Source organism: Microcaecilia unicolor, chromosome 14, assembly GCF_901765095.1.
Source record: "Microcaecilia unicolor chromosome 14, aMicUni1.1, whole genome shotgun sequence".
NCBI classification, from domain to species: Eukaryota; Metazoa; Chordata; class Amphibia; order Gymnophiona; family Siphonopidae; genus Microcaecilia; species Microcaecilia unicolor.
Window position 1 is genome coordinate 40,632,234 of NC_044044.1, and position 24,789 is coordinate 40,657,022.

A 24,789-nucleotide genomic window follows, 5' to 3' on the forward strand; every position below is an offset into this window, starting at 1 on the left:
ACCTTAATTTTTTCTCCTCCATCTTCTGGATGTTTGAAGAGTCGTCATGTTACTTGGAAGTAACCAATTAATTTGAAAGTCAGATAAGTTGTTTGTGCTTTTAGGAGGAACTGAGAAAAAAGACAGATCTTCAAAGGCCACCATTTTGCACTGGGTTAAAGAGGCTATCTCACTCACTGCATTTTAGATCCTTTTTTTCTTTTGTGGTCTGATATGCTTTCCTGTTTTTATTGGAATTCTTTTCTGTTGCTTTTATTAGTTTTAATTTATTTTTTTGTTGTACATCGCTGAGATTTGGCTAGTCCAAATTCTGGCGATTTATCAGATGTTGTGAATAAACCTATATTCTTCGGAGGTCAGGTTCCACCTAAGGTCCCCCAAGACTCACTTGACCACAGGATTTGCAACTTCATGAGTGGCGTTACATGTATTGTCACCAACTGAGATTTGCAGATCCTCTTCTGGAAGGGTTTAGGAGGAAATGTGCCAGTTTTGCTTTGTTGCAGAAATACTGAAGAGCAGATGCTGCATGATACCCTATATAAGAAGAGAGTTCAAAACCTTTTGTTCTCTGTCCCCATCTGCTGTTTGGTGGGCATAATTTATTGGTCCTGGCCTGATCTGGTAGGACTCAAGGAAAGAAAATTAGCCGATATGACCACATTTTTCATTAGTCATGGCTTATATGAGTCTGTCCTTGCAAATGAGTTCTGTCAATAGCACCTAAGGGGAAATTTTTTGAAAGTAGTCCCCATAAAGTTTATTAGTGTGAAGCAGAATCTGAAGAGTGATATTTTCCGGATTTTATTTACTATTTAGCAATGGTAAACTTCGTGAACATTGGTATCTTGTAGAGCTTTTCCTAGTAGCTCATGTTATGTGATTCTGGTAATAAATAGAAATAAAACAAAACATTGAAAAGAAAATAGGATGATACCTGGAAAGTTAGTTATTACATTATGGAGGCAATTCTATAAATGCGCCCATGCAGATTTGTGGCAAAATTAACTAAGTGCTATGGCATGTAACTGCTAAGGGGGATGTACACATGAGCAGAGCATGGGCAGTCCATGAGTGTGGTGCCAAGTGATGTGTGCACCTTATACCATACTATCAATTGTGCACGTTGCATGGCACACTTAGGGTCACCCACTTACCCCAGCCATTGACCTGGCATAAGTGATCATGCCTAACTTTTGTCACACCAAACAAGTTTAGGCTAGTTTTCTATAATGTCTTAGATGCACCTAGAATTAGCACTCATCGTGCCCCATTGTGGTTCTTAATTTGATGCACAAAGTTTATTTATTTATTTCAACATTTCTTAAACCGCATTTTCCAACTGTCCTAGGTGGTGTACAAAGCTATAGAATTACCTCCTCTATGTCACACAGCTCTGAGTGGCTTATATCTTTAGAGACCTCATTTAAGCTCTGCTTTGCTTTATTTAGACTATAACAGAATGTTACCACTTTAAATTCAAGTACACCACTGATGGGCCAGTCATGGACTTCACAAGGTAATATCTGTATATTGTGTCTCATCAACTGCTTTTTACCCCAATTTACTGTGCTAAAGCCTGAAAGACAGAGATATCTGACTTCATATTTGGAGACCTTATAGCACATGATACACCAGCTATCCTCAGTATCCCCAACCTAGTTTATCCAAGGCGTAGCATCCAGGCTTAAGAACTGAGCGCAAGTCCTCTTCATAGTGATGTACAGCACTGCCATTGAGCCACAAGCCTAACTCAGTCTCATCCAGGTCTTTCTATTTTTTTCCCTTATAATATGTATTGGGCTCTCACTGATGTCCCAATGAGGAGCAGACCCTCCAGATAGAGGAGTGGAGGAGTAGCCTAATGGTTAGTGCAATGGGTCATGAACTTAGGGAGCTGGGTTCAGTTCCCACCATGGATCTTTGTAATCCTGGGCAAGTCACTTAAATCCTCCATTGTCTCAGGCACAAAAGCTTAAATCATGAGCCCACAGAGGAAGTACTTGCATATAATCATAAATGTAAACCACTTTCATTGTACCACAGAAAGGCGGCATATCAAATCCATGACCCTTTGTCAAATGAGTGATAAGAAAGTTGTATACGACAGGTTTGCTTTAATAATTGAAATAATGATTTTAGTACTTCCTAATAATTTTATGCTTATTGTGAAGATTAAAATACCTACAACTATTTTTTCCTTTATACTTAATTGCTGTTTTAAGAGGTATTGACCTATGTATTGGTGTGAAGTTATGGAAAGTATTTATCAGCTATGAAGCAACAGAAATATGTACATAAAACATCAAAGCAGTGATTTATTTCTATGAGGATTTTAATAACATCCATTCTTAGCAGCAACAAGAAGAATGACTCCAGTATGATGTGTATGGACATCAGGAAATCTAGCATTGTTCTGGTTCGCAAACTTTATGTTCTTATGCAGAACCTGGGCCCTCTACCTAATGATGTCTGCCTAACTATGAAACTTTTTTACTACGATGAAGGTACTATTTCCATGCAGTTTCATTTATCTCATTATTATGATTGTCTAAAACTTGCTCTCTGTTCTAGCTGTAAAATGTTCAGAATACCACAAGGAATCTACTGTAGACTTGCTCAGTGAGGCCTGTGTAGAATTACTACATTCTTTCCTTTTTATTTACAGTTACAGTTAGTTCACTTATTTATAGCCCGCTAATACCATTTACATAGCTCACAGCAGGTTACACAAGACTCTAGAACACAAACCATCTAGGATGTAACAATTTAATAAAAATAATCCTGAGTTAAAATACTAGATATTGTTTAAACTACAAGTAGTTATTTCTTGATCACATACTTGTGAAATTTAAACATATTATAACTAGGTATAAATCTTGTTAGATGGTAAGTATTCCCAAAGTTTAACAGCCTGAAATGCAAATAAACACATAAAGAGTTTCCCAGAGCTAATGCCTCAAAAACTTGAATAACCTAATCAGAAGGAATTATGGGTATTATAAAATTGTCCCACTAATGAATAATGCACAAGGGAAATCATATACAGTGGTACTGTTCCCTATACTATCTTCCACAGCAAACAGCCTAATTTAAAAATGATCCTAGCCTCAACATTGAGCCAATGAACTTCAACAAAATAATCTGTAATTTTCTCTGATTTCTTAAGCGACAAAATCAGATGAACAACCACCTTTTGATTTGTTTGAATCTTTTTCAACAAATATTTTGATATCCTCAGATAGATAACATTACAATAATCCATCTTACCTATGGGCTTACACTTCTAGGAATCAACGACTGGTACCACAAGTCTGAATAAATCTTTACGAATGGCCCTTAATTTCCTTATAATGAAGTCTTTATGAGTGCAATTATCTGATGCACCATAGATAATTTATTGACCAAAATTATGCCTAAAACTTTTATGGATTGTTCTAATACAAAATGTTCCCCATCTATAATCAGATCTGGTTTTAGTTTCTGAGTCTTTTTTGTTCCTATCAATAAGAATTTAGTTTTTTTGCTATTCAATTTCAAATAATGGGATGGCATCGACATTGTGATAATTGAAAAACAATAGAAATATTATCATATAGATCCTGTAAACCTTCTTTCTCAAAATATCTACCCAGAAAGGACATGAGAACATTAAATAATACTGGAGATAACGGTGAACCTTGGGGCATACCCGAAGGTATACACCAGTCTTTGGATATTTGTCCCGCAAATTTAACACAATAAGATTGAGAAATCAAAAATCCCCTAAATCGTGATAAAACACTACCAGATACACCATATTCGTCAGGGATATCTAGCAGTATTTTATGATCTGCCAAGTTGAATGCATTGGATAAATCCAGTTGCATAACAAGAGCACCATATCTTCTACTTAAGAGATTCCTCACATAATCCAATAATGCTATCAATAAGGTTTCTGTACTATGATCAGCACAGAAACCCGACAGAGACATATGTAAAAAATTAAACTGATTTAAGTATATCACTAGTTTCTTGGTTACCAGAGCCTCCGTAATTTTGACAAAATAGGGAATAGATGCAACAGGTCAACAGTTAGCTGTATCACTTTTAGAACCAGAAGGCTTTTTCAAAATAGGTGTAAGAGTGATCTTAGCGAGATCTTTGGGGAAAAGGGTCGATGCCAGGTGATCCTCAGTCCAATAAAGTAAAGCCTCCTTAAATGCTACAGGCATTAGTTTAATTAACTTTGTGCTATCTTGTTTACAGTTACGCCGTTCGACTACCAGCCTCCAGGATTTAAAGAGGGGGATTGTGAGGGTATGATGTTTGAAGGGGATCCTATGCACTTAAATGTAGGTGAGGTGGCCACACCTTTTCATGTCTTGAAAGTCAAAGTAACAACAGAGAAGGACAGAATGGAACACTTAGATGCAGCTCTACTAAAAGAAGGAGGAGCCAAAGTACCTCTAAATGCAATCAGTCTCGACAAGGATGAGCCAAAAGACCAGCACCTGAATGTAAGGGTGATTTCAGACTTGAGCAGTTTCCTGTAATATACATCCAAATCATCCCAAGCTCCTACAAAGTCAGAAATAATTAGAAGAACATAGGTGTTTTTTGAAATTACAGTGGTTAATTGTTGATTGGTATATGCCAGTTATGGGGACTGTGTTCTCCCAGGGGTGTTTCCTCATGCCCTCTCCCCTCCACCTATTGAATAAATTGGGAGGGGTCTACATTTACTTTGTTATAAAAATACTGGAGAGCTGCAAGGTGCTCAATACAGGGCAGGGCTCACAAAATGTTCTCTGTCTCCATCTGCTGGTAGATGGGCAAAACTCGTATGTATGAACTGGTCTACTGGGACTCAAAGAAAGAAAACTAACATGACCAAATTTTTCCTTTTTTAGCATTTGGCAACAGCATCACATATTAACCATTCCTACCCAGTGTACTGCTTACAATGTCAATACAATATGTAACAACATTTTAATAGACAGTGTAGGGTATAAGGAAAGATGGAACATATAGATAGGTAAGAGACAAAAGAGCTGATTTTATAATAGGATGCCTATGTGGAAAGTTAAAATAATATCTGTTTAAAGCCTATTTTATAAAGGCACACAGGGAGCCTATATGTTAGTATAAATTAGGCTCCCAGAAGAAAGTTTGGATTTAGCTCTTGCCTTTTCAGTTGTAGCTCAAGGCTCAGTTACATTCAGGTACAGTAGGTATTTTTTCTGTCCCCCAAAGGGCTGACACTTAAGTTTGTACCTGAACCAGCCCCGAAAGTGTGCAAATGCTAATGCACACATGCTCCACAAAAACTATGCCTCCTGAGAATGCCTACATGTAGCACATGTACAAGTACGTACTGTTTTGTTAGCATATGTACTTACATGTGCATGCTGTATAGGGTAGATTTATAAAAGGCCTTTACACATGGAAGAACCTTTATAAAGTTAGTCCAAAAGTGTTGTCTTATATGAGTATCACCATACAACATTTGCTGAGAAGACCAGGACAGGCAAGGTGAATTGTCCCAGAAAGCAAAATGTTGAGAAAGTGACATGTGCCTGAAGGCATGTCTTAACGTTTTTCAAGGCACATAGAAATTTGTAATTATTATTGTTTAACTGGTAAAATTTGCCACAGGGGAAAAAAAGGCTCCTGAAAGCCTAAAGTGGAACAGGCTTCCTGGCATTCCAATGTGCACAGCAAAACTGGAGATTACAGCTAGGTGACCACCTGCCATCTGAGCAACTTATGGCATGTGTCTGGTATTAAAAATACTGGCACCCACCAGCTACTGATGTCCAGCAGTTGTGAGAGGCTGAATGGTGGCAGAAACAAGAAGAGGATGCTCTCAGATTTCAAATTATAATAGTTGGAGTAGATCTTTTTGCAGGGGCAACAATAGTCAACTTTTTTTTATAGTGAATTAGTTTTAGTGTTGATATACACAGGACCTTCCCTGATTCAGAATCGAAACATGGCCCATGTCGATCGGTCCGCACATTTCTGATAAATGCAACATATATAAATATGCATTTGGATCGTTATGTAAGGGATTAAAGCATGATTGATTGCAAAAGAAAATTAAAAATAATATAACAACCACGAGTAATTTTTGAACCGATGAAGATTAAAGCGAGTCATGAGCTGCATGCTTATATGAAGCGAGTTGCCACTGATGGTTTTCAACATGGTTGAATTAGTTTTGAAAGCACTGGTATATTTAATAGTTGACTCAGATAAGAGTGGGCATTACAATACAGAACAAATAAAATGTATAATCTGCAAAAAGTGGTCTTATGCGAATCACAAAATAGAAACTAGGCATTCCTAGTCCATTCTTGGTTTTGATTGGAGGATCCTGGGATTGGCATCTTTTTTAATCCACAGCCATCTTGAAGTCAGTTTTGGTGACTAAGAAAAATATTTGGAAGCATCGAGTTCCAGTGAAACATGGCGCTCTTGTTGAAGATTTTTTTGATTGAAGCTAAAGCTGGCATTGCATTGGAGATGGGACAGGATGGTGATTGTGTTGAAAGTTGGATAAGTACTAATTGGTGCACCTTTCCTTAATGTGCTTTTTTATGCAGGCCTGCAGGTGAGTTTCTTGTAAGGGTATTTCTAAGTGTAGTTGTGAAACACCATTGTTTAAGATTGTAGCATTTTCTCTCAGAGCTATAGTTTTTTAAGAATTAAAAAGGTTTTTTTTTGGGGGGGGGGGCAAAGCTTTTCCTCCTCTGTAGGAGTTTTTTGCATTGGTCCTTTTTTTCCCTGTAGCTATTATAGAAGCCAATGATATGACCTTGCTCTACTTGCAGTTCAGGTGTACCCAGTAGTGGTACTGTTATTCAACATTGAATGTCCTCACTGGGAAGCTTTGAGGTTTCTTCTGTTTAATATTTATATTCTTGATGTAACTGTGAGAGAATATAGGCTTTATACACACACTGGCAGTAGTTTTGTAGCATTGACAATATATCAGTTTGTTTTCCCATAGGGACATGAAATGAGATTGAAGGGGGGCAGACTCAAAAAAGATGTCAGGAAGTATTTTTTCATGGAGAGGGTGGTGGATGGTTGGAATGCCCTCCCGCGGGAGGTGGTGGAGATGAAAACGGTAACGGAATTCAAACATGCGTGGGATATGCATAAAGGAATCCTATGCAGTAGGAATGGATCCTCAGAAGCTTAGCCAAAATTGGGTGGCGGAGCAGGTGGGGGAAGAGAGGTTGGTGGTTGGGAGGCGAGGATAGTGGAGGGCAGACTTATACGGTCTGTGCCAGAGCCGGTGATGGGAGGCGGGACTGGTGGTTGGGAGGCGGGAAATACTGCTGGGCAGACTTGTACGGTCTGTGCCCTGAAAAAAAGGCAGGTACAAATCAAGGTAAGGTATACACATATGAGTTTATCTTGTTGGGCAGACTGGATGGACCATGCAGGTCTTTTTCTGCCGTCATCTACTGTGTTACTATGGTATATTTTTGAGATAGATTAAACAAATAAAATTTAAAACATAATCAATCAAGTAAATATTTCTTAAAAAGATAAGTTTTCAACTTTTTCTGAAAAAATCATATAGAGGCGTATTTACAAAGATATATTTCCAGTGGCAGTACATTCCAAATTAAGGCTGCTTGATATGCCATTATTAGAGAGAAATTCTTTTACAGCCTTCTTCCTGTCTTCTGTTAGCCCATTTTCAGAATACAGATTCAGGATCATATATTTAAGACCCTGTTTAAATTGTGGTAGAGGCCTGATGTAGCAGGATTTGAAGTTTCCCCAGTATCACAATTTTAGAAGGGGCTTCCTGATCTTTTTTTTCTCACAATTTTGTCAGTCTTATCTGCTACCCAGACACAGCTATTGAATTTCATCCCACAGTTTAAGTAGGGCCCCACATATAGTAGGACAATATGTATTCTCTCTATATTCTTATAATTTAATACATTTCTTTATGTCATCACCTTTTAGGAAGATCTCATTTCAGATAAAATGGAAAAACAGAAACATGATAGTGAATCTTTGAAAGATGAAGGTAAAGCATATGCCACATTTGTGATAGTATATCAGTGTTATTCAGGCAGACATGTAAAATATAGACTAATGAAAACAGTGTGTTAACTAGAAGGAAAGTGTAGCTGCATACTCTCTAATTGATGTTTTCCATGGACAGCAGGGTCCTACGGCCACACAAATGGAGATGCCAGAACACATAAACCTTTGGAAAGTTGTTCCTGTTCTATCTCCCTTGATAGTGTTCCTCTTAATCTTATTTCTATCATGCTTCAATTTTGAATGGGCAAGAGGGATTAGGTGGCTGTAGGATCCTACTGTCCACAGAGAACACCCATTACAGGTATACAACTACGCTTTCATCACCACAGCCACATAAATGGTGACTCCCAAGCTGAGGCTTGTGTAATCTAATAATGTTTCCGTTTTTAATTCACAACCTTTTTTGGTAAAGCTTGTGAAGGCAGCTAATTGAACCAGTACATGGTGAATTCTGTAACTGCTGTGCACGTAAATATACAGAATGCTAGCACTTCTGCATGTAAGTGGAATAGTGTATAAATGCAAAGGGGCATTTCCTTAGCATAAGCAGCAGATGAATCCAGGAACTTGTGGTTGTATCCACCTACCAGCAGGTGGAGATAGAAAACACTGAATCGAAAGCAGTGACACTGGATGCCCAGCTCCTTGTCTCCTCAGTATATCTCTAGCAGGTGGTGGACGGATTTCTCCCAGTTCCTGGATTCTTGGGGAGCTCCTGGGCTGTTTGGCCAGTTGAGTGTAGGGGCGTTTGGCTGAGGGTGCCGAACTTGAGGACATACTTGTGCTGCAGGTCCCTGTCCTACCCTCTTCCTTCCTAGCAGTCTGTAAAAAAAAAAAAGTTTTCTCTCCTCAAAGCTTTTTGGGAAGGCAGCCAAGGAGAAACAGAGAATTTATTTTTATTTTCTGTGTGATCTGCCTCTTTGGTATGCAATTTGCGGCTAGGCTGAGTGGAGGACTGGAGCGCCGTTTGGGCTCCCTCAGAGAGTGACCGTTCCGTGTTTTGCCTTCCCTGCAATGCCGGTTGTCACGATTGTGACTTTTTCTTGGGTTGTGCTCCTCTCGCCCCTGGGCCTGGGATTTCGTTCAGGTCCTGGGTTCGATGTCAGCCACTCTAGAAGTTGTTCCTTGGGCGAGTACTCTTCGGCGCTCCTTCAACGAGCCTTGCTGAGTCGCTGGTCTCCAGTGTCCCAGGATTATTGTTGCCGTCTGGCATGGCTTACGTTAGCGAGAGACAGCATGTGCTGGTGGCTGTGTGCTGACTACCTTCACAAGAGGATGGTTTTGACTTCCCCTCTCTAGATAATTGTAGTGTTGGATGCCAGTCTCTCGGAATGGGGAGCCCATGGTCTTCTGCGGGTGGCGCAGGGCCAGTGGTCTCTAATGGAGACGAAGTGGTCCATCAAGCGGTTGGAGTGAGGGCAGTCAGTCTGGCTCTCAGGAAGTTTCAGGATCTGCTGGAGAGGCTCTTGAGAGGGCGAGGTTGAGGATTCTGTGATTGCCACCTTGCTTAGGGCTCGTATGCGTTCCACTACCTCGGCTTAGGCTAGGGTTTGGCGTTAGTTTGAGACGTGGCGCACTGGGTGTGCCTGGTCTCCTTTTAAGGCTTCTGTTTCGCAGATTTTGGTCTTTCTGCAGGAGGGTTTCTCAGAGAGGGTTGTCTTTTAACTCTCTTCGGGTGCAGGTTGCAGCTCTTGCCTGTTTTCAGGGGCGTCTGGCTGGTGCCTCCCTCGTTGTCCATTCAGACGTGGTGCGTTTTTGAGAGGCTCCCTGCATCTTCGTCCTCCCCTTCGGCGTCCTTGTCCTTTTCTTGGTAGTTGAGTTTGGTTCTTAGTGCATTGCAAATCCCTCCTTTCAAACCGTTGCATTCCGCTTCAGTTCAGGATCGCTTCTTGAAGACGATGTTCCTGGTGGCTATGTTCTCTGCTCGAAGAGTTTCAGAATTGCAGGCTCGGTCATGTCGAGAGCCTTTTCTTAGTTCTCTGAGTCTGGTGTCTCTTTGAGAATGGTTCCTTCTTTTTTGCCTAAGGTGGTGTCTGCTTTTCTTTTAATTCAGCCTCTTTTTCTTCCTTCCTTTCGGAGAGCGGATTTTCCTGAAAACTTTGCTCATTTGCATCTTTTAGATGTTCACGTGACTAATGAGTTCCGCGTGTCTGATCATCTTTTTGTTCTGTTTCCTGGATCTAGAAAGGGTCACGCAGCGTCCAAGCGCATTGGGTTCAGGAAGCCATTTTTTGGTGTACCAGGTGTAGGGTTCGGGTTCTCCGGAAGGTTTGCGAGCTCATTCGACTCGGGCTTAGGCTGCTTCTTGGGCGGAGACACGAGTGGATTCCTTGGATGACATTTGTCGAGCGGCTACCTGGGCCTCTCGCCATTCGTTTGTTAAACACTATAGATTTGATGTGGAGGCGAGACAGGATACGCATTTTGGAGCTACGGTGCTCTTTCGGGGAGTGGCAGCTTCCCACCCTATTTTAGGGATTACTTTTTTACATCCCACAAGTTCCTGGATTCATCTGCTGCTTATGCTAAGGAAGGTAAAATTAGGTCCTACCTGATAATTTTCTTTCCTTTAGTAGTAGCAGATGAATCCAGGATCCTTCCCTCGATCTATTGATTTCTCGCCTTATTTCTGGTCTTTACAGGGGAGCCTTTAAGAAACCAAGAGGAATTTCTTCTTATACAAGTTGATGGATTCCGAAGTTTGACTCCTTTGTTTTGTTGAGTCATTATTCTTTTTTGTTATTTCCTTGAATGTTCACTTGTTGTTGCTGTGAGGAGAGTATTTTCTGCTAGTTATGACTCCTTTCATCTGCTTTGGAATACGATCTATACTGAGGAGACAGGGAGCTGGGCGTCCAGTGTCACTGCTTTCTATTCAGTGTTCTCTATCTCCACCTGCTGGTAGGTGGATACAACCACAAGTTCCTGGATTCATCTGCTGCTACTAAAGGTAAGAAAATTATCAGGTAGGACCTAATTTTACCATATATGGGAGGTAATGAACAGGACTCCCACTTATGGCTGGTCCAGCTGTGGGTGTGTAAATGTAAGGTGTATCAGATACCAGGTTACGCTAGTATTCTATAGTAGAATCAATAGGGCGCCTAAATTGTCCTCTATATTAACAGGTTACTAAGCACTGCTTGACCAAATGAACTATCTGTCATGGTTGCCTGATCAAGACAGTAATGCTTTGTGAAGGTGTGCACTGAGGACCACATTGATGCCTTGCAGATTTCCTCTGTCGATGAAAGATGCAGCTGAGCTATGGTTCTCACTGTCTTCTTTAATTGATGAGCTGTTAATTTTGCCAGAAGTATGGCATTTGCTCTTTCATAACACAATTATATGTAGTCCGAATTCCATCTGGATAAAGTTCTCTTTTTAGCTGGAAAGAAGTATTTGAAAAGGCATATTTAAAATATATCTGAAGTGCTTGCTTACTGTGCAGAGTGCAGTACTGGCTTTCTTGTTCATCCTTATGTGGCAGATGGAGCAGTAAGAGTTGATTGATGTGGAAATAAGATACCACCTTGGTAAGAACTTAAGATTAATTAAAAGAACTACTTGGCAGTGGCGTTCCTAGGGGGTGGCGGTGGGTGCGGTCTGCCCCGGGTGCACGCCTAAGGGGGGTGCCGCGCGCACCTGTCCGTCATTCGTTCCATGCTCCCTCTGCCCCAGAACAGGTTACTTCCTGTTCCAGGGCAGGGCGGGAGCATGGAACAAACGAAGGACAGGCACGCGCGGCACCCCCCCCCCCCCCCCCCCAGCGGCGTGCACCTGGGGGGGGTTCTTTCGTGGGGGGTGTCCTTTCACCAGGGGGGGAGGGGGCGGGCCGCATCGGCGATCCGCCCCGGGTATCAGCCCCCCTAGGAACGCCACTGCTACTTGGCCATTGTAAATCTGCAAGCAGGTTTGGTAATGAATTAGTACTTGTAGTTCACCAACCCTGCCTGCAGGTGTGACAGCTACTAGGAACATGCTTTGAATGAAATAAATCTTTGGTGGGCAGTTAAGAATGGTTCAAAACGGATGCTCCATAAGTTGAGTCAAAACTAAGTTTAGGTTCCACACTGAAGGCATTTTTTTGAATTGGAGGTCTGGAATTGATTACCACTGGATTTCTGGATACCGATGTTCAGTGTGGGCACGGTATTCTGCTGTCTCACTGAAGCATACCCCAGCGGAAGATGTATTGAGGCCATTGCTTCTGCCCACATTGTACAAGGTTGCCTGGTTCCTACAGTCTTGAAGGTGCACTTGACCTATGGAATGGCTTTCTCCTTGGTGGATGATAGGCTGATTCCACCTCAGGAAATGAGTATAGCAGCTACCTGGGCACTATTGCATTGCTTTATGTATCATTATAAGTTGGACATTCAGGCAAACCAGGATGCAGTGTTTTGCATTGCCTACCCGTCTGAGTATTTTTTTTCTTTATTTGAATTTTTTTTCTTTTTCGTATTTTATTTCCCTTTAATTTTAGTACTTTTTTTGGCTCTTTAAATTCCCTTTCTTTTACACAACTAGCTAGGTCCATTTAGGCTGGAGCACCAACCTCAATCTGAATGCTGCCTCTTTTTCTGTTAACAATTGAGGAGTTTGATTTGGCCATGATTCTTTTCTTGATGTCCCAGAAGTTCCCCAATGTAATCGAGTGATTTCTGTGATGGACCCACACTCTTGGTGCATCAGGTGCCTTGAGCCTGACCATGAGCCTATCTCTTGTTCTCTCTGTTTAAAAATGCAGTTGAGAACACAGAGGGTACGGCAGGTCCAACAAGAGAGACTTTTTGGCTCCTCAAAGGCTGGTACGTCGTCATTGTCAACTGCTGAGCAATATGTAAATAGGAACAACAAACATAGTTTGAAATGTCTATATGCGAATGCCAGAAGCCTCAGAAATAAAATGGGAGTGTTAGAATATATTGTGCTAAATGAAAAAATAGATATAATAGGCATTTCTGAGACTTGGTGGAAGGAGGATAACCAGTGGGACACTGTCATACCAGGATACAAATTATATCATTGATTGAATTGGTGGAGGGGTAGTATTGTATGTTAAGGAGGGCCTTGAATCGAATAGACTAAAAATTCTACAGGACACAAAACATATCTTGGAATCCCTATGGATTGAAATTCCATGTGTAAAGCGGAAAAGGTAATGATAGGAGTGTATTTACCGTCCACCTGGCCAGGATGAAGAGACAGATGTACATAAGTATTGCCATACTGGGAAAGACCAAAGGTCCATCAAGCCCAGCATCCTGTTTCCAACAGTGGCCAATCCTGGTCACAAATACCTGGCAAGATCCCAAAAAAGTACAAAACATTTTATACTGCTTATCCCAGAAAGAGTGGATTTTCCCCATTTAATAATGGTCTATGGACTTTTCCTTTAGGAAGCCATCCAAACCTTTTTAAAACTCCGCTAAGCTAACCACCTTTACCACATTCTCTGGCAACAAATTCCAGAGTTTAATTACACATTGAGTGAAGAAACATTTTCTCCAATTCGTTTTAAATTTACTACATTATAGCTTCATCGCATGCCCCCTAGTCCTAGTATTTTTGCAAAGCGTAAACCAACACTTCACATCTACCCGTTCAACTCCACTCATTATTTTATAGACCTCTATCATATCTCCTCTCAGCCGCCCTTTTCTCCAAGCTGAAGAGCCATCCCATCCCCTTTATCATTTTCGTTGCCCTTCTCTGCACCTTTTCTAATTCCACTATATCTTTTTTGAGATGCGGCGACCAGAATTGAACACAATATTCGAGTTGCGGTCACACCATGGAGCAATACAAAGGCATTATAACATCCTCATTTTTGTTTTCCATTCATTTCCTAATAATACCTAACATTCTAGTTGCTTTCTTAGCCGCAGAAGGATTCAACGTATCATCAACGAAGACACCTAGATCCCTTTCTTGGTCTGTAACTCCTAACGTGGAACCTTGTATGACATAGCTATAATTCGGGTTCCTTTTTCCCACATGCATCACTTTGCACTCGCTCACATTAAACGTCATCTGCCATTTAGACACCCAGTCTCCCAAAGTCCTCTTGTAATTTTTCACAATCCTCCCGCGATTTAACGACTTTGAATAACTTTGTGTCATCAGCAAATTTCATTACCTCACTAGTTACTCCCATCTCTAGGTCATTTATAAATATGTTAAAAAGCAGCAGTCCCAGCACAGACCCATGGGGAACCCCACTAACTACCCTTCTCCATTGAGAATACTGACCATTTAACCCTACTCTCTGTTTTCTATCTTTTAACCAGTATTTAATCCACAATAGAACACTACCTCCTATCCCATGACTCTCCAATTTCCTCTGGAGTCTTTCATGAGGTTCACAGCGGTTCCACAGGGGTCTGTGTTGGGACTGATGCTTTTTAACATATTTATAAATAATCTAGATATGGGAATAACTAGTGAGGTCATTAAATTTGCCAACCACACAAAGTTATTCAAAGTTGTTAAATCGCAAGAGGATTGTGAAAGATTGCAAGATGACCTTATGAGACTGGGAAACTGGGCATCCAAATGGAAGATGTTGTTTAATGTGATGCATGTGGGAAAGAGGAACCTGAACTATAGCTACCTAATGCAAGGTTCTGCATTAGGAGTCACCGACCAGGAAAAGGATCTAGGAATTATCGTTGACAGTACTTTGAAACCCTCTGCTCAGAGTGCTGCTGTGGCAAAGAAAGCAAATAAAATGTCAGGTATTATTAGGAATGGAAAACAAAAATTAGGATGTTATAATGCCTTTGTATCGCTCCGTGGTGCAACCACACTTTGAATATTGTGTTCAATTCTGGTCATCGCATCTCAAAAATGATATATAGTGGAATTAGAAAAGGTACAGCGAAGGGCGACAAAAATGATAAAGGGGATGGGACAACTTCCCTAAGAGGAAAGGCTGAAACGGCTAGGGCTCTTCAGCTTGGAGAAGACAGCTAAGGGGAGATATGATGTCTATAAAATAATGAGTGGAGTGGAACAGGTAGACATGAATCACTTGCTTACTCTTTCCAAAAATACTAGGACTAGGGGGCATGCAATGAAGCTACAAAGTAGTAAATTTAAAACGAATCAAAGAAAATATTTCTTCACTCAATGTGTAATTAAATTCTAGAATTTGTTGTCAGAGAACGTGGTAAAAGCAGATAGCTTTGTGGGGTTTAGAAAAGGTTTGGATAGCTTCCTAAAAGAAAAGTCCATAAGCTATTATTAAAATGGACTTGGGATGTTGATTGGGGGGAGGGAGGGATATAATATCAAACTATGGCATAAGTGAATGTTTTTCATACATGACTAGGACAGGTTATCGTGTGTGAGTTCAGTTGAATTTAAAGGTTCTATTGTCACAGTTGACTCATCAATCAAAATTGTTGACACATAAAAAGGAAACACTGATCAGACACTAGAAAATCCATACAAGTGAGAAGCTATTTACATGTAAGTGAGTGTGGTAAAAGCTTTCCTGAGAGGGAAACACTGACCATACATCAGAGACTCCATACAGGAGAAAAGCTATTTATATGTATTGAGTGTGGTAAAAGCTTCATGTGGAGGGAAACACTCAAAATAGGAGGGAGAGGGATAAAAAATGTTTGATGACTGTAAGCAGTGTTCTATATTTGTGGTGTTACTATCTTATGTGCTGTATTATTGTTCTACAATCAGTGTATTGAGATTGATTTGTATATCTTGTTTTGTCATCAAATAAAAACCGTTGAAACATAAAATGGACTTGGGAAAATCCACTGCTTGTTTCTAGGATAAGCAGCATAAAATGTATTGTACTGTTTTGGGATCTTAACAAATAAAGCCGCAGAAGTGGAAGACTGTGATCCACTACGTAACAGGAAGCCAAACAAAGGAGTAGTGTGACCAGCAAGGCAACTTAACGGGACTCCGTCGTCCTGTTGTTCCTGAAGTTGCCTTGCTGGTCACGCTACTGTTTTGGAGTCTTGCCAGGTATTTGTGACCTGGATTGGCCACTATTGGAAACAGGATATCTGTCCCAGTATGGCAACATTTATGTACTTATGGAAGCATCGACCTCAATGGCTGCCAAGACTTCAACATCCACTGGGAGTGAAGTAGCATCAAGGTCTCCATCTCTCTTGACATCGGGCGCAGGGAGAGTAGGTCGCCGGACTGGTTAGCATCAGACAGAACACAGAGGACATCTACAAGTTTGATCATTGGGGGAAGCCCAATAAGCATTGGGGGCATCGGCATCACCGGTATCTGAGAAGCACTGGGAGGTGCGCTCCTCCTCTTTGAAAGAGGTGCCGGTGCACAAGGCTCCAGTCAGCCTTGCTGCCAGTTTCTTTATGCTTTTGTATGATTCTTAAGGCTGTACCTCGATTACATCCAATCTTGCAGCAATCTCCCGATCGGACTACCCCTCCTCATGCAAAATTACCACATGAACCCAGTCTTCTTGAGATAAATGCAGCTTGCACTTTGAATCACTTTCCATATTGGCCATCAAGCATTAAATGTTTTGGTAATTCCCACCAAAATGACTTCAGTTGTGTTTCTAGCAGTAGTGTGATTGTCTTCCAATAGAAATGCAGAATGTTTTGTCAATCCTATTATTTGATTAATCTGTTTCAATCCTAGTATGGCACAGAATCCATGCATTCTACAAACTCTACAATGCATCTGGCATAACATATATAAAGTACCATAAAAGTTTGTAAAACCACTCAAAATGAATGTAATATTAATTTCTGAATGAAATGATGTATACTGCATATATATTTCTGTGACATACTTTGACTATGAGCCAACTAAACATATAAATGTGAAATTTTGCTTAGGTGATGCAAAACTTTTTCACAGCACTGTACATCCCATTCATATAGATTCATGTGGCTGAGATGCTAAAGAAGGTGACATTTAGTCATACCCTTTTAATTTCCATTCATTTACTCCAGCCGTTTGAATCTGTGTTCCCGCCCTAGAAGACAGTGGCCTGGGAACTCCCTGGGCTCTCTGCCATTCACTTAGGGGCCCTTTTACTAAAGGGTTGCCATGTGGCAACCCGGATCTATCGCCGGCCCAGTACAGAAGCTGGCGGTAGTTCCATCCCCAGTGCACGTCATTTCTAGTGCTAGCGGAAAAATTGAAAAAATATTTCCTCAGGGGATTACCTGGTGGTAATCGCTGCCCGGTTACCGCCAGGTTAGTACGGTCATTTCATTTTTGGTTATTTTCACCTGCTGTGGAGAAAAACAACAGGGCCACTAGCACAAGGTCCATTTTACTGTAGCGTAGTCAAAGGGCCCCTTAATGTTTTTAAGGTTCAGTTTTAGTGAATTATTTATTTATTTGATGATGCTCCATTGGTGGATTGAGCTTTGGGGTGGCTGACAGGACTTTATGCTGCTTTGGAAGTAGTATACTGGAAAGATTCAGCAGAGCAGTAGCCTATATCCAGTGATGTCACTGAAAAACTCAGCTCTCTATGTCTATCTGCTGGTAGAGAAGGGACATAACCCATTCATACAGATTCATATGGCTGGACTGGACTAAAGGAAAGGAAATTAACAGGTATGACTACATTTCACTATTTACTGCCTGCATACTGGTGTTAATTTCTTATACTGACTGAATATCTTTTAGAAGTAAGTTTAACTTGTGAAGAAGATATGACCGTGAAGTCTGGAGAAAGCCAGAGTCTACAGTTGGATTCTAATTTTCAGGTATAAGAGAAAGATTATTCCTTTTTTTATTTGGGGAAGGGAAGTATCCTTTGTCTTTCTTTAGTTAGATCTAATTGACTTTAATTCTGATCTCCATGAAAATTACTTTTCCTGAGGCTTTTACAGTTCATTATTTCCTCTTGTAGGTTGAACAGCTGATAAATAAAACCTCTGAACTTGAAGTATCTGTGCCCAGAACAAGAAGTGGTAAAATATTTCCAAACACTGTTAGTAGCAAGTTTTTTTTTTATTCCATCAGCAATTTTTGTTCTAAATTCCAAGTTGAAATTAATATTTCCTTGGCGTCAACATCAGACCATTCCAGGAACTTGTGGGTTGTGTGCCCATTGCTCAGCAGATGAAGGTACAGAGTACAAAATTGTGCTGTGCCTTTTAAGCCTTAAGAAACCTGTGTAGCTCAAATCAGTAGTATTCTTTTTCCAGCAGGTGGTGGGTGGCTGACAACTCTGGAATTTCTCTGGCGTTCCTGGACCAGTTGGTGACTGGTGCCAGTTTAGCTAGGGAGCAGGATTATTATTTCCATTCAGTTTCTTTAATACTTTTCTGCCATAACCTTGCTGACAGAAGAGCAGGGTATTTTTTTTTAGAAGATTTCTGGGTGAGTGTTACATCCTTTCCCTGGTGAGGAGACCATGGGGCTAATTTTCAAAGCACTTAGACTTACAAAATTCCATAGTAATCTAAGTTCTTTGAAAATATGCCTCCATGTGGAGTTCTTCTGAGCTGTGCCTTCGCTGCAGCTGTGTTGTAATGGCGGCTCCTGCTGCAAATTTTAAACACTACTCCCACGGTGTGGAGTACATCAGGCAGTGTCGGGGAGCTGTGCTGTGTGCAAGTCAAGTACATAACATTTCTTATATACTGCTCAGTGTAGTTTAACAATAAGAATAACCAGGCATACTCGGGAATGTACATTTAATAGTAATGTCATACCATTTTAAAACCTTGATATTTCATATTTCTGAAATAGATATTACATATTTCTGAAATAGATAAGTTTTAAGTGATTTTCAAAAATATTTTTAATTCAATATAGATCTCATACTTTCTGGAAGTGAATTCCATATTTTTGCTGCTTGGTAATCAAACATTTCATCCCTATCAATATACTTAACCCCTTTTGGATCCAGCTAAATAGCATTTGTTATCTATTAAATCTACAACTATATGAAGTTGGAAAGACTAAAAATGTTGTTAAATATAATGGAGCTTATGCGTGTACTTTTATAAAGAGCATCATATACAATTTAAAAATGGTTTCTACTGGCAGCCAATGTATTTTGACAAAATAAGGAGTAATTCTCTGACATTTTTGCAGACTGTAATAGGTAGGCCACTGTATTTTGCAAAGTCTGACGTTTTCTATATAGTGTTTCCTGACAATTTACATATAACACATTGCAATAGTCTTAGTGATTGAACCACCCATCTAAATTGTTCGAATTCGAAAAATGTTCTTATTCGTCTGATTTGCAGTGTCTCAAATGATTTCCTAGTTAAACAGTGCACTTGAGTCTCTAATAATAATAATGTATTATCAACAACTACTCTCAGTATTTTTAAAATGCATTCTAATTTGAATAAATTATCACCAATTTTCAATTCTAAGCAAACTGGAACATTATAAGATGAACTTAATATAAGGAATTTGGTTTATTCCCTATTCAATTTTAGCAAATAAGATGTAACCCAGTCTTTTACCAAATCAAGATGTATTCTAGATGTTACTTCATCTATGTCTTGAACAAATGGTAACAACAGTGTGATGTCATCAGCATAAACAAATGAAAATACACCAAGTTCATCTAATTTTAACTCTAAAGATGACATTGTGATGTTGAATAGAAGAGAAATTGGGGAGCCTTGGGGAACTCCACACACTACATCCCAAGACTTAGATACCAAGCCAGACATTTTAACTCTATAAGTTCTTGTATATAGGAACACTCTAAAACAAGTCCATACTTTCCCTGTAATTCCAATCTCACTCAAGGTTTCAGTCATGATAACTATGTCAAAGAAGAGCGACCAAAATGATAAAGGAGATGGATCTCTTCTCATATGAGGAAAGGCTAAAGAGGTTAGGGCTCTTCAGCTTGGAAAAGAGATGGCTCAGGGGAGATATGATTGAAGTCTACAAAATCCTGAGTGGTGTAGAACGAGTAGAAGTGAATCGATTTTTTTACTCGTTCCAAAAGTACAAAGATTAGGGGACGACACTCAATGAAGTTATATGCAAATACTTTTAAAACAAACAGGTTGCAAATGTGATTCAGGTGGCATTTAAACATTTGTATATGTTGCATTGATTGAAACCTATTCTTTCCGCTTATGATTTCCGATGTATTGTTCAGTGTATGGTTATGGTACATTTGGACTACTGCAATACCCTGTACATTAGTTTGTCATCTTTGAGTGTCAAGGCATTGCAAGTGGTTCAGAATGCAGCAGCAAGAACAATAATGGGGGTGGCAAAGTTTTCCCATGTAATACTGATGCTTAAAGAACTACACTGACTTCCTGTTTTTCAAAGGATCCAATTTAAAGTTTTGACATTTATACGTCAGGCTTTGTTTGCAGTTGCTCCATTCTATGTGAAACATATGTTGACTGTTTACCATCCAAGACGTGAATTGCGGTCTGAGGCTGCTCTGAGACTTTCAACTGATACAGTAACTCAACTTCGGTGTTCAGAAACATGTGCTACTGCTTTTATTCCTGCTGGGATAATGCTGTGGAATGTGCTGCCAGGTCAGCTTTGGCAATGTAGTAGTGTAACACAGTTTAGGAAATTGTTGCAGACAAAATTGTTTGTCATGGCATTTAGCTAGTTCTTCTGTTCTTTTTTCAGTGCTTCACTAATCAGAGCAGGGGCATCTTGTTTCCCTCCCTGTTTTGCAGACTGCTTTGTTACATCCTATGAGTTCCTGGACTGGTGTGGTGCTGACACCAAGGAAGGAGAAATTAGATCTTACCTGCTAATTTTCTTTCCTTAAGTTGAACCAGATCATTATAGCTACCTTCCCCACTCTTTGCTCTGCGTTTTCTGGGTTCTATATTGAACAAGTGTTTTTTCTTCATTAGTCTTGGCAGTAAAGGAAGTTTATTTTCATTGTTGTTTTAATAATTTTCACTGCTTTGAAAACTACATACCTAATTATTTAAGCTGCACAGGTTCCTTATAAGGCACAGCACAATTCTGTACCATCTCCATCCGCTGGTTGATGGGCACCAACCCACAAGTTCTGAGTCTGATGCTACTAAAGGAAAGACAATTAGTAGGACTGAGAAAGGACTTCAACAATCTAAAACATTTTTTTATCCTTATAAAGATGTCATCTCTTAGTCTCTTTACTTACAACAGAGAAAGTTTTTAGCTATATTATTTTGGAGCTATTAGTACAAATCTGTTCATAAATTTAATTTGTATTTTTTTTTAAATACACGAAACACCAGAAGTGATTCGAACCTTGATTTTCCAACATGATGTGGTAGAAATACAATATTGTTAAATCATATTGTTCATGCTTGTCGCAGTACATGAGGTGATGACAGGCAAGCCTTTCTTGATTAACTTTTACCACAAGTTAGGATGTAGCAGTAATATAGCTGGTATGCCATAAGGATCCAGTCTGAATCTTTGTCCACTTGCACTTATTCTGTCTTTATAAAGGCTGGTGGACATGAAGCTCAGAGAGGTGGGAAAAATCAACCTACCTCAACCCCTAAAGCAAGGAAGAAAAGATCCAATCTAAGCAAACCGGTAAGGGGTTATAGCATTTCTGGAGAATATATCCTGCATGTTTTATCACAGTTGTACAGTAATAGTGTAAATTTCATTCACAAATTATGCTTTTTGAAACTCTGTAGGGGTAATTTATTTATGCCACTTGATCTACCTCACCTTAGCCTCAGCATAGGGAACATGGCAGATTACAATAAAAAGGAGTTAAGAGAAAAGGAGGTACAAGACATAATATAGCTGAGCAGAGATCTAGGTAGTGGAGGAGGGGAAGGACTCTAGGAAAAGGTAGATCTTAAGTAGTTTCTTAAAAGAAGTGAGGATTGGTTGGTTTCTGATGGAGAGGGGCAAGTCTGTAACAAGGTACTTATAAATAGGCACCCAGAGGGAACCTGGTAGGAACCTATTCTATAAAGAAATGTAGGCCCCCTACTTTCCTTTATAGAATACTAGCATAACAGCAAAAATATACACCTATAAGATAGGCATGAGCACTTAGACCAGCTGTAGAGCTGATGTTAAGCGTGTTCTGGTGATATGTGCATAGCTTATAATAGTCTATAATTTATGTGTGTGTGAATCTTGCCCATGCTCTGCCCAGACTCCACCTATGTGTACATCCATCTGTCATATATGTGCTTTCTTATTGTCCCATCAGACCAGTCCAGATGAATGGGTATTCCTTCTGCCAGCAGATGGAGACTGAGAACTACTGAACTGATGATGTCATGCTATAGATATCCAATGTAGTCCTTTACCAGTCAGTATTTCTTAGTATTCTTCAGATGGTAGGTGAAACGTTTGTGCAGTTTGGGCTAGTTAGGTAGGCCAAGTCTGAGTTTTTTTGTTTATGATATGCACATTCTGTTTCATCTAGCCCCCAGATCATTTCAAATGAAAATGAAATGGTCTGGGTCTCCCCCCTCCCCCCAATGCCACCACTGCAGCTGGTCTGGGGTTTTGTTTTGACTGCATGTTGCAGTTGCAGCAATACTGGAGCAAATGTAGGCTGCTCTGGGGGAGGGGGTCTGAAGTAATGTTATTCTTATTTTGGCAGCTCTGAGGTGAGGTAGGTCACCGTGGTCAGTGGCAGTGTGGCTCAGACCACAGCATGTATGAATGCATGAAAACAGAGCAGGAAGTATTTAATTTGTGGCCCTTACCATGCAGCCTTGTCAAGTTGGCAATCCTATGAGTGCTCATTGTATCAGGCCATAGCCTCTCCATGGGGTACTTGCGGTTGGCATGGAAAAGGCACAGGTTTTTAAGACATCCAGACTTCCAGAAGACCACTCTAGGTCTTTCCAGTTGGTTATGGATTTGTTTCAGGAATACCAGAAGGTATAGGCCAGGAAGAGTCCGCGTAGCTTTCCATCCCGGGAGCATCCCTTTGGAGGAGTTGTAGAGGAGGTCATGACTCTGGTATGGCAGTCACAGCTGGAGCTAGAGGCCAGCTGTGGAGGTTTTGGGGGCCCGGCTCTGTTTCCCCTGGTAGGGGGATGCTTAAGGCAAGTTTACTGGAGGTGGGCCCAAATAACTTGATTGTTGGGTCCTGAAAGTTGTTCATAAGGCTACACCCTCAGATTTGCCCAACCCTCTCCCTACCCATCTTCAAATCTTTGCTCAAAGCCCACCTCTTCAATGTTGCTTTCGGCACCTAACCTTTATACCTTTCAGGAAATCTAGACTGCCCCAATTTGACTGCCCCTATTTGACTGACTGTACATTTGTCCTTTAGATTGTAAGCTCCTTGAGAAGGGACTGTCCTTCTATGTTAAATTGTACAGCGCTGCGTAACCCTAGTAGCGCTTTAGAAATGTCAAGTAGTAGTAGTAGTAGACATCTTCTTGGTGTCTCCTTGTTGATCCTCTATCAAGGTAATGGCAGTGAAACTACGTTGGACAGGCTTTTGTAGTGAGAGCAGTTGTTCCCATTCCCTACAGAGGTCATTATTCTATTTACATTGTGGCACCAAAAAGGAAAGTACTGTTCAGGTTTGTCTGGTACCCTCAGTAATTACTGTTTTAGTACTTCCTATTGATCTGGACTGGTCTGATGGAACGATAAGGAAGGAGAAATGAAGTTGTACCTGCTAATTTTCTTTCCTTGAGTCCCTCCAGACCAGTCCAGAACCTGACCGTGGTGTAGAAAAAGGAAGAAAAAGAAAACTCTGGATTTTTAAGAAGCTCTCACAACTATATACTTGTCTTCGGTGTTTGAATTGTTGAATTCTCTTTTCGGTTTGGTTGTTTCTAGTTCCCAGGAATACAGAGGGTTTTTATAAACTTTTCTGCTTTGTTATTGAAATAGTTACTGGATACTTACAGCATGACAGCCTTAGTTCAGTAGTTTTCAGTTTCCATCTGCTGGCAGAAGACATATCCATTCAACTGGACTGGTTTGGAGGAAGTCAAGGAAAGAAAAATAGCAGTTAAGACCTAATTTCTACTTTGTAAGTTGTGTGCATATTTACAGAATAGAACTTAGATGAATTTTGGCATTTATGCACATATATGCACACATAGGCACATAAATACCATTACTCTAAAGAATAATGTGCATAATCTGCATGTAACTCTTAGCCTGTATTTAATACCCTCCATGTACTAAAGAAAATTTCACATAAATGTTAATTGAGACTAAGAACTGTCCATTCATTCTTAGTTGTTATGGATATAATTGAAGTACACAGCATGTCTTTGTTACCAAATATAAGTTTGTTCATTCCATATGGTTGTGACAGTTGCATCTAAATACTCCATTCCTTTCATGGTAGATCCAGGAAGAGTGAGGCGTACGAGTGCTAGCATGCTGTTTACGTGTGTCAGATATCTGTCTTATTTTCTTTTAACAGGCCCAACCGTTTGACATTCCCTGCAGCCAAGAAGAAGTCTCTGTGCCAAAAAGGAGAAGATTTAGTGAACCAAGGGAGCAGTTTTAAGCACCAACACACTCCTGCTGGGGTGTGCAATTCTAAGTAGAACTGCTTTGACCTTAAAACTGATTGACATTCTTATGTACCTTACAGTAGCTTTGAGAAGTGAGGTGGGATTCTCAAACAACTTTCATACATGTCATTTATGTGACATAAAAAGCATTTGTGCCTTGGCCTTGAGAAATACTGTGAATAGTGCATTTGTTACTAGGCAACTGGAGTGTAGAGTTTCCCATACTTTATCTATTCAGGACCTATTCAAAATTAAGGATGAAATCAACGGACCCAAAAGAAAATTA

At 40.2% G+C, this 24,789-nt stretch overlaps 1 protein-coding gene across 1 annotated transcript in view; it reads left to right on the top strand.

Annotated features, from left to right (window-relative positions):
• The window catches only part of HORMAD1 (HORMA domain containing 1), a 36,776-nt gene extending 12,280 nt beyond the window's left edge, over window positions 1-24,496 (top strand). Inside the window, exons 7-14 of the mRNA XM_030187967.1 lie at window positions 1,452-1,519; window positions 2,356-2,507; window positions 4,249-4,499; window positions 7,972-8,035; window positions 17,713-17,792; window positions 17,939-18,019; window positions 21,487-21,576; window positions 24,410-24,496. Coding sequence (XP_030043827.1) covers window positions 1,452-1,519; window positions 2,356-2,507; window positions 4,249-4,499; window positions 7,972-8,035; window positions 17,713-17,792; window positions 17,939-18,019; window positions 21,487-21,576; window positions 24,410-24,496 — 873 coding nt within the window. The remainder of the gene's footprint in view (window positions 1-1,451; window positions 1,520-2,355; window positions 2,508-4,248; window positions 4,500-7,971; window positions 8,036-17,712; window positions 17,793-17,938; window positions 18,020-21,486; window positions 21,577-24,409) is intronic.
• Window positions 24,497-24,789: the final 293 nt, after the last annotated feature.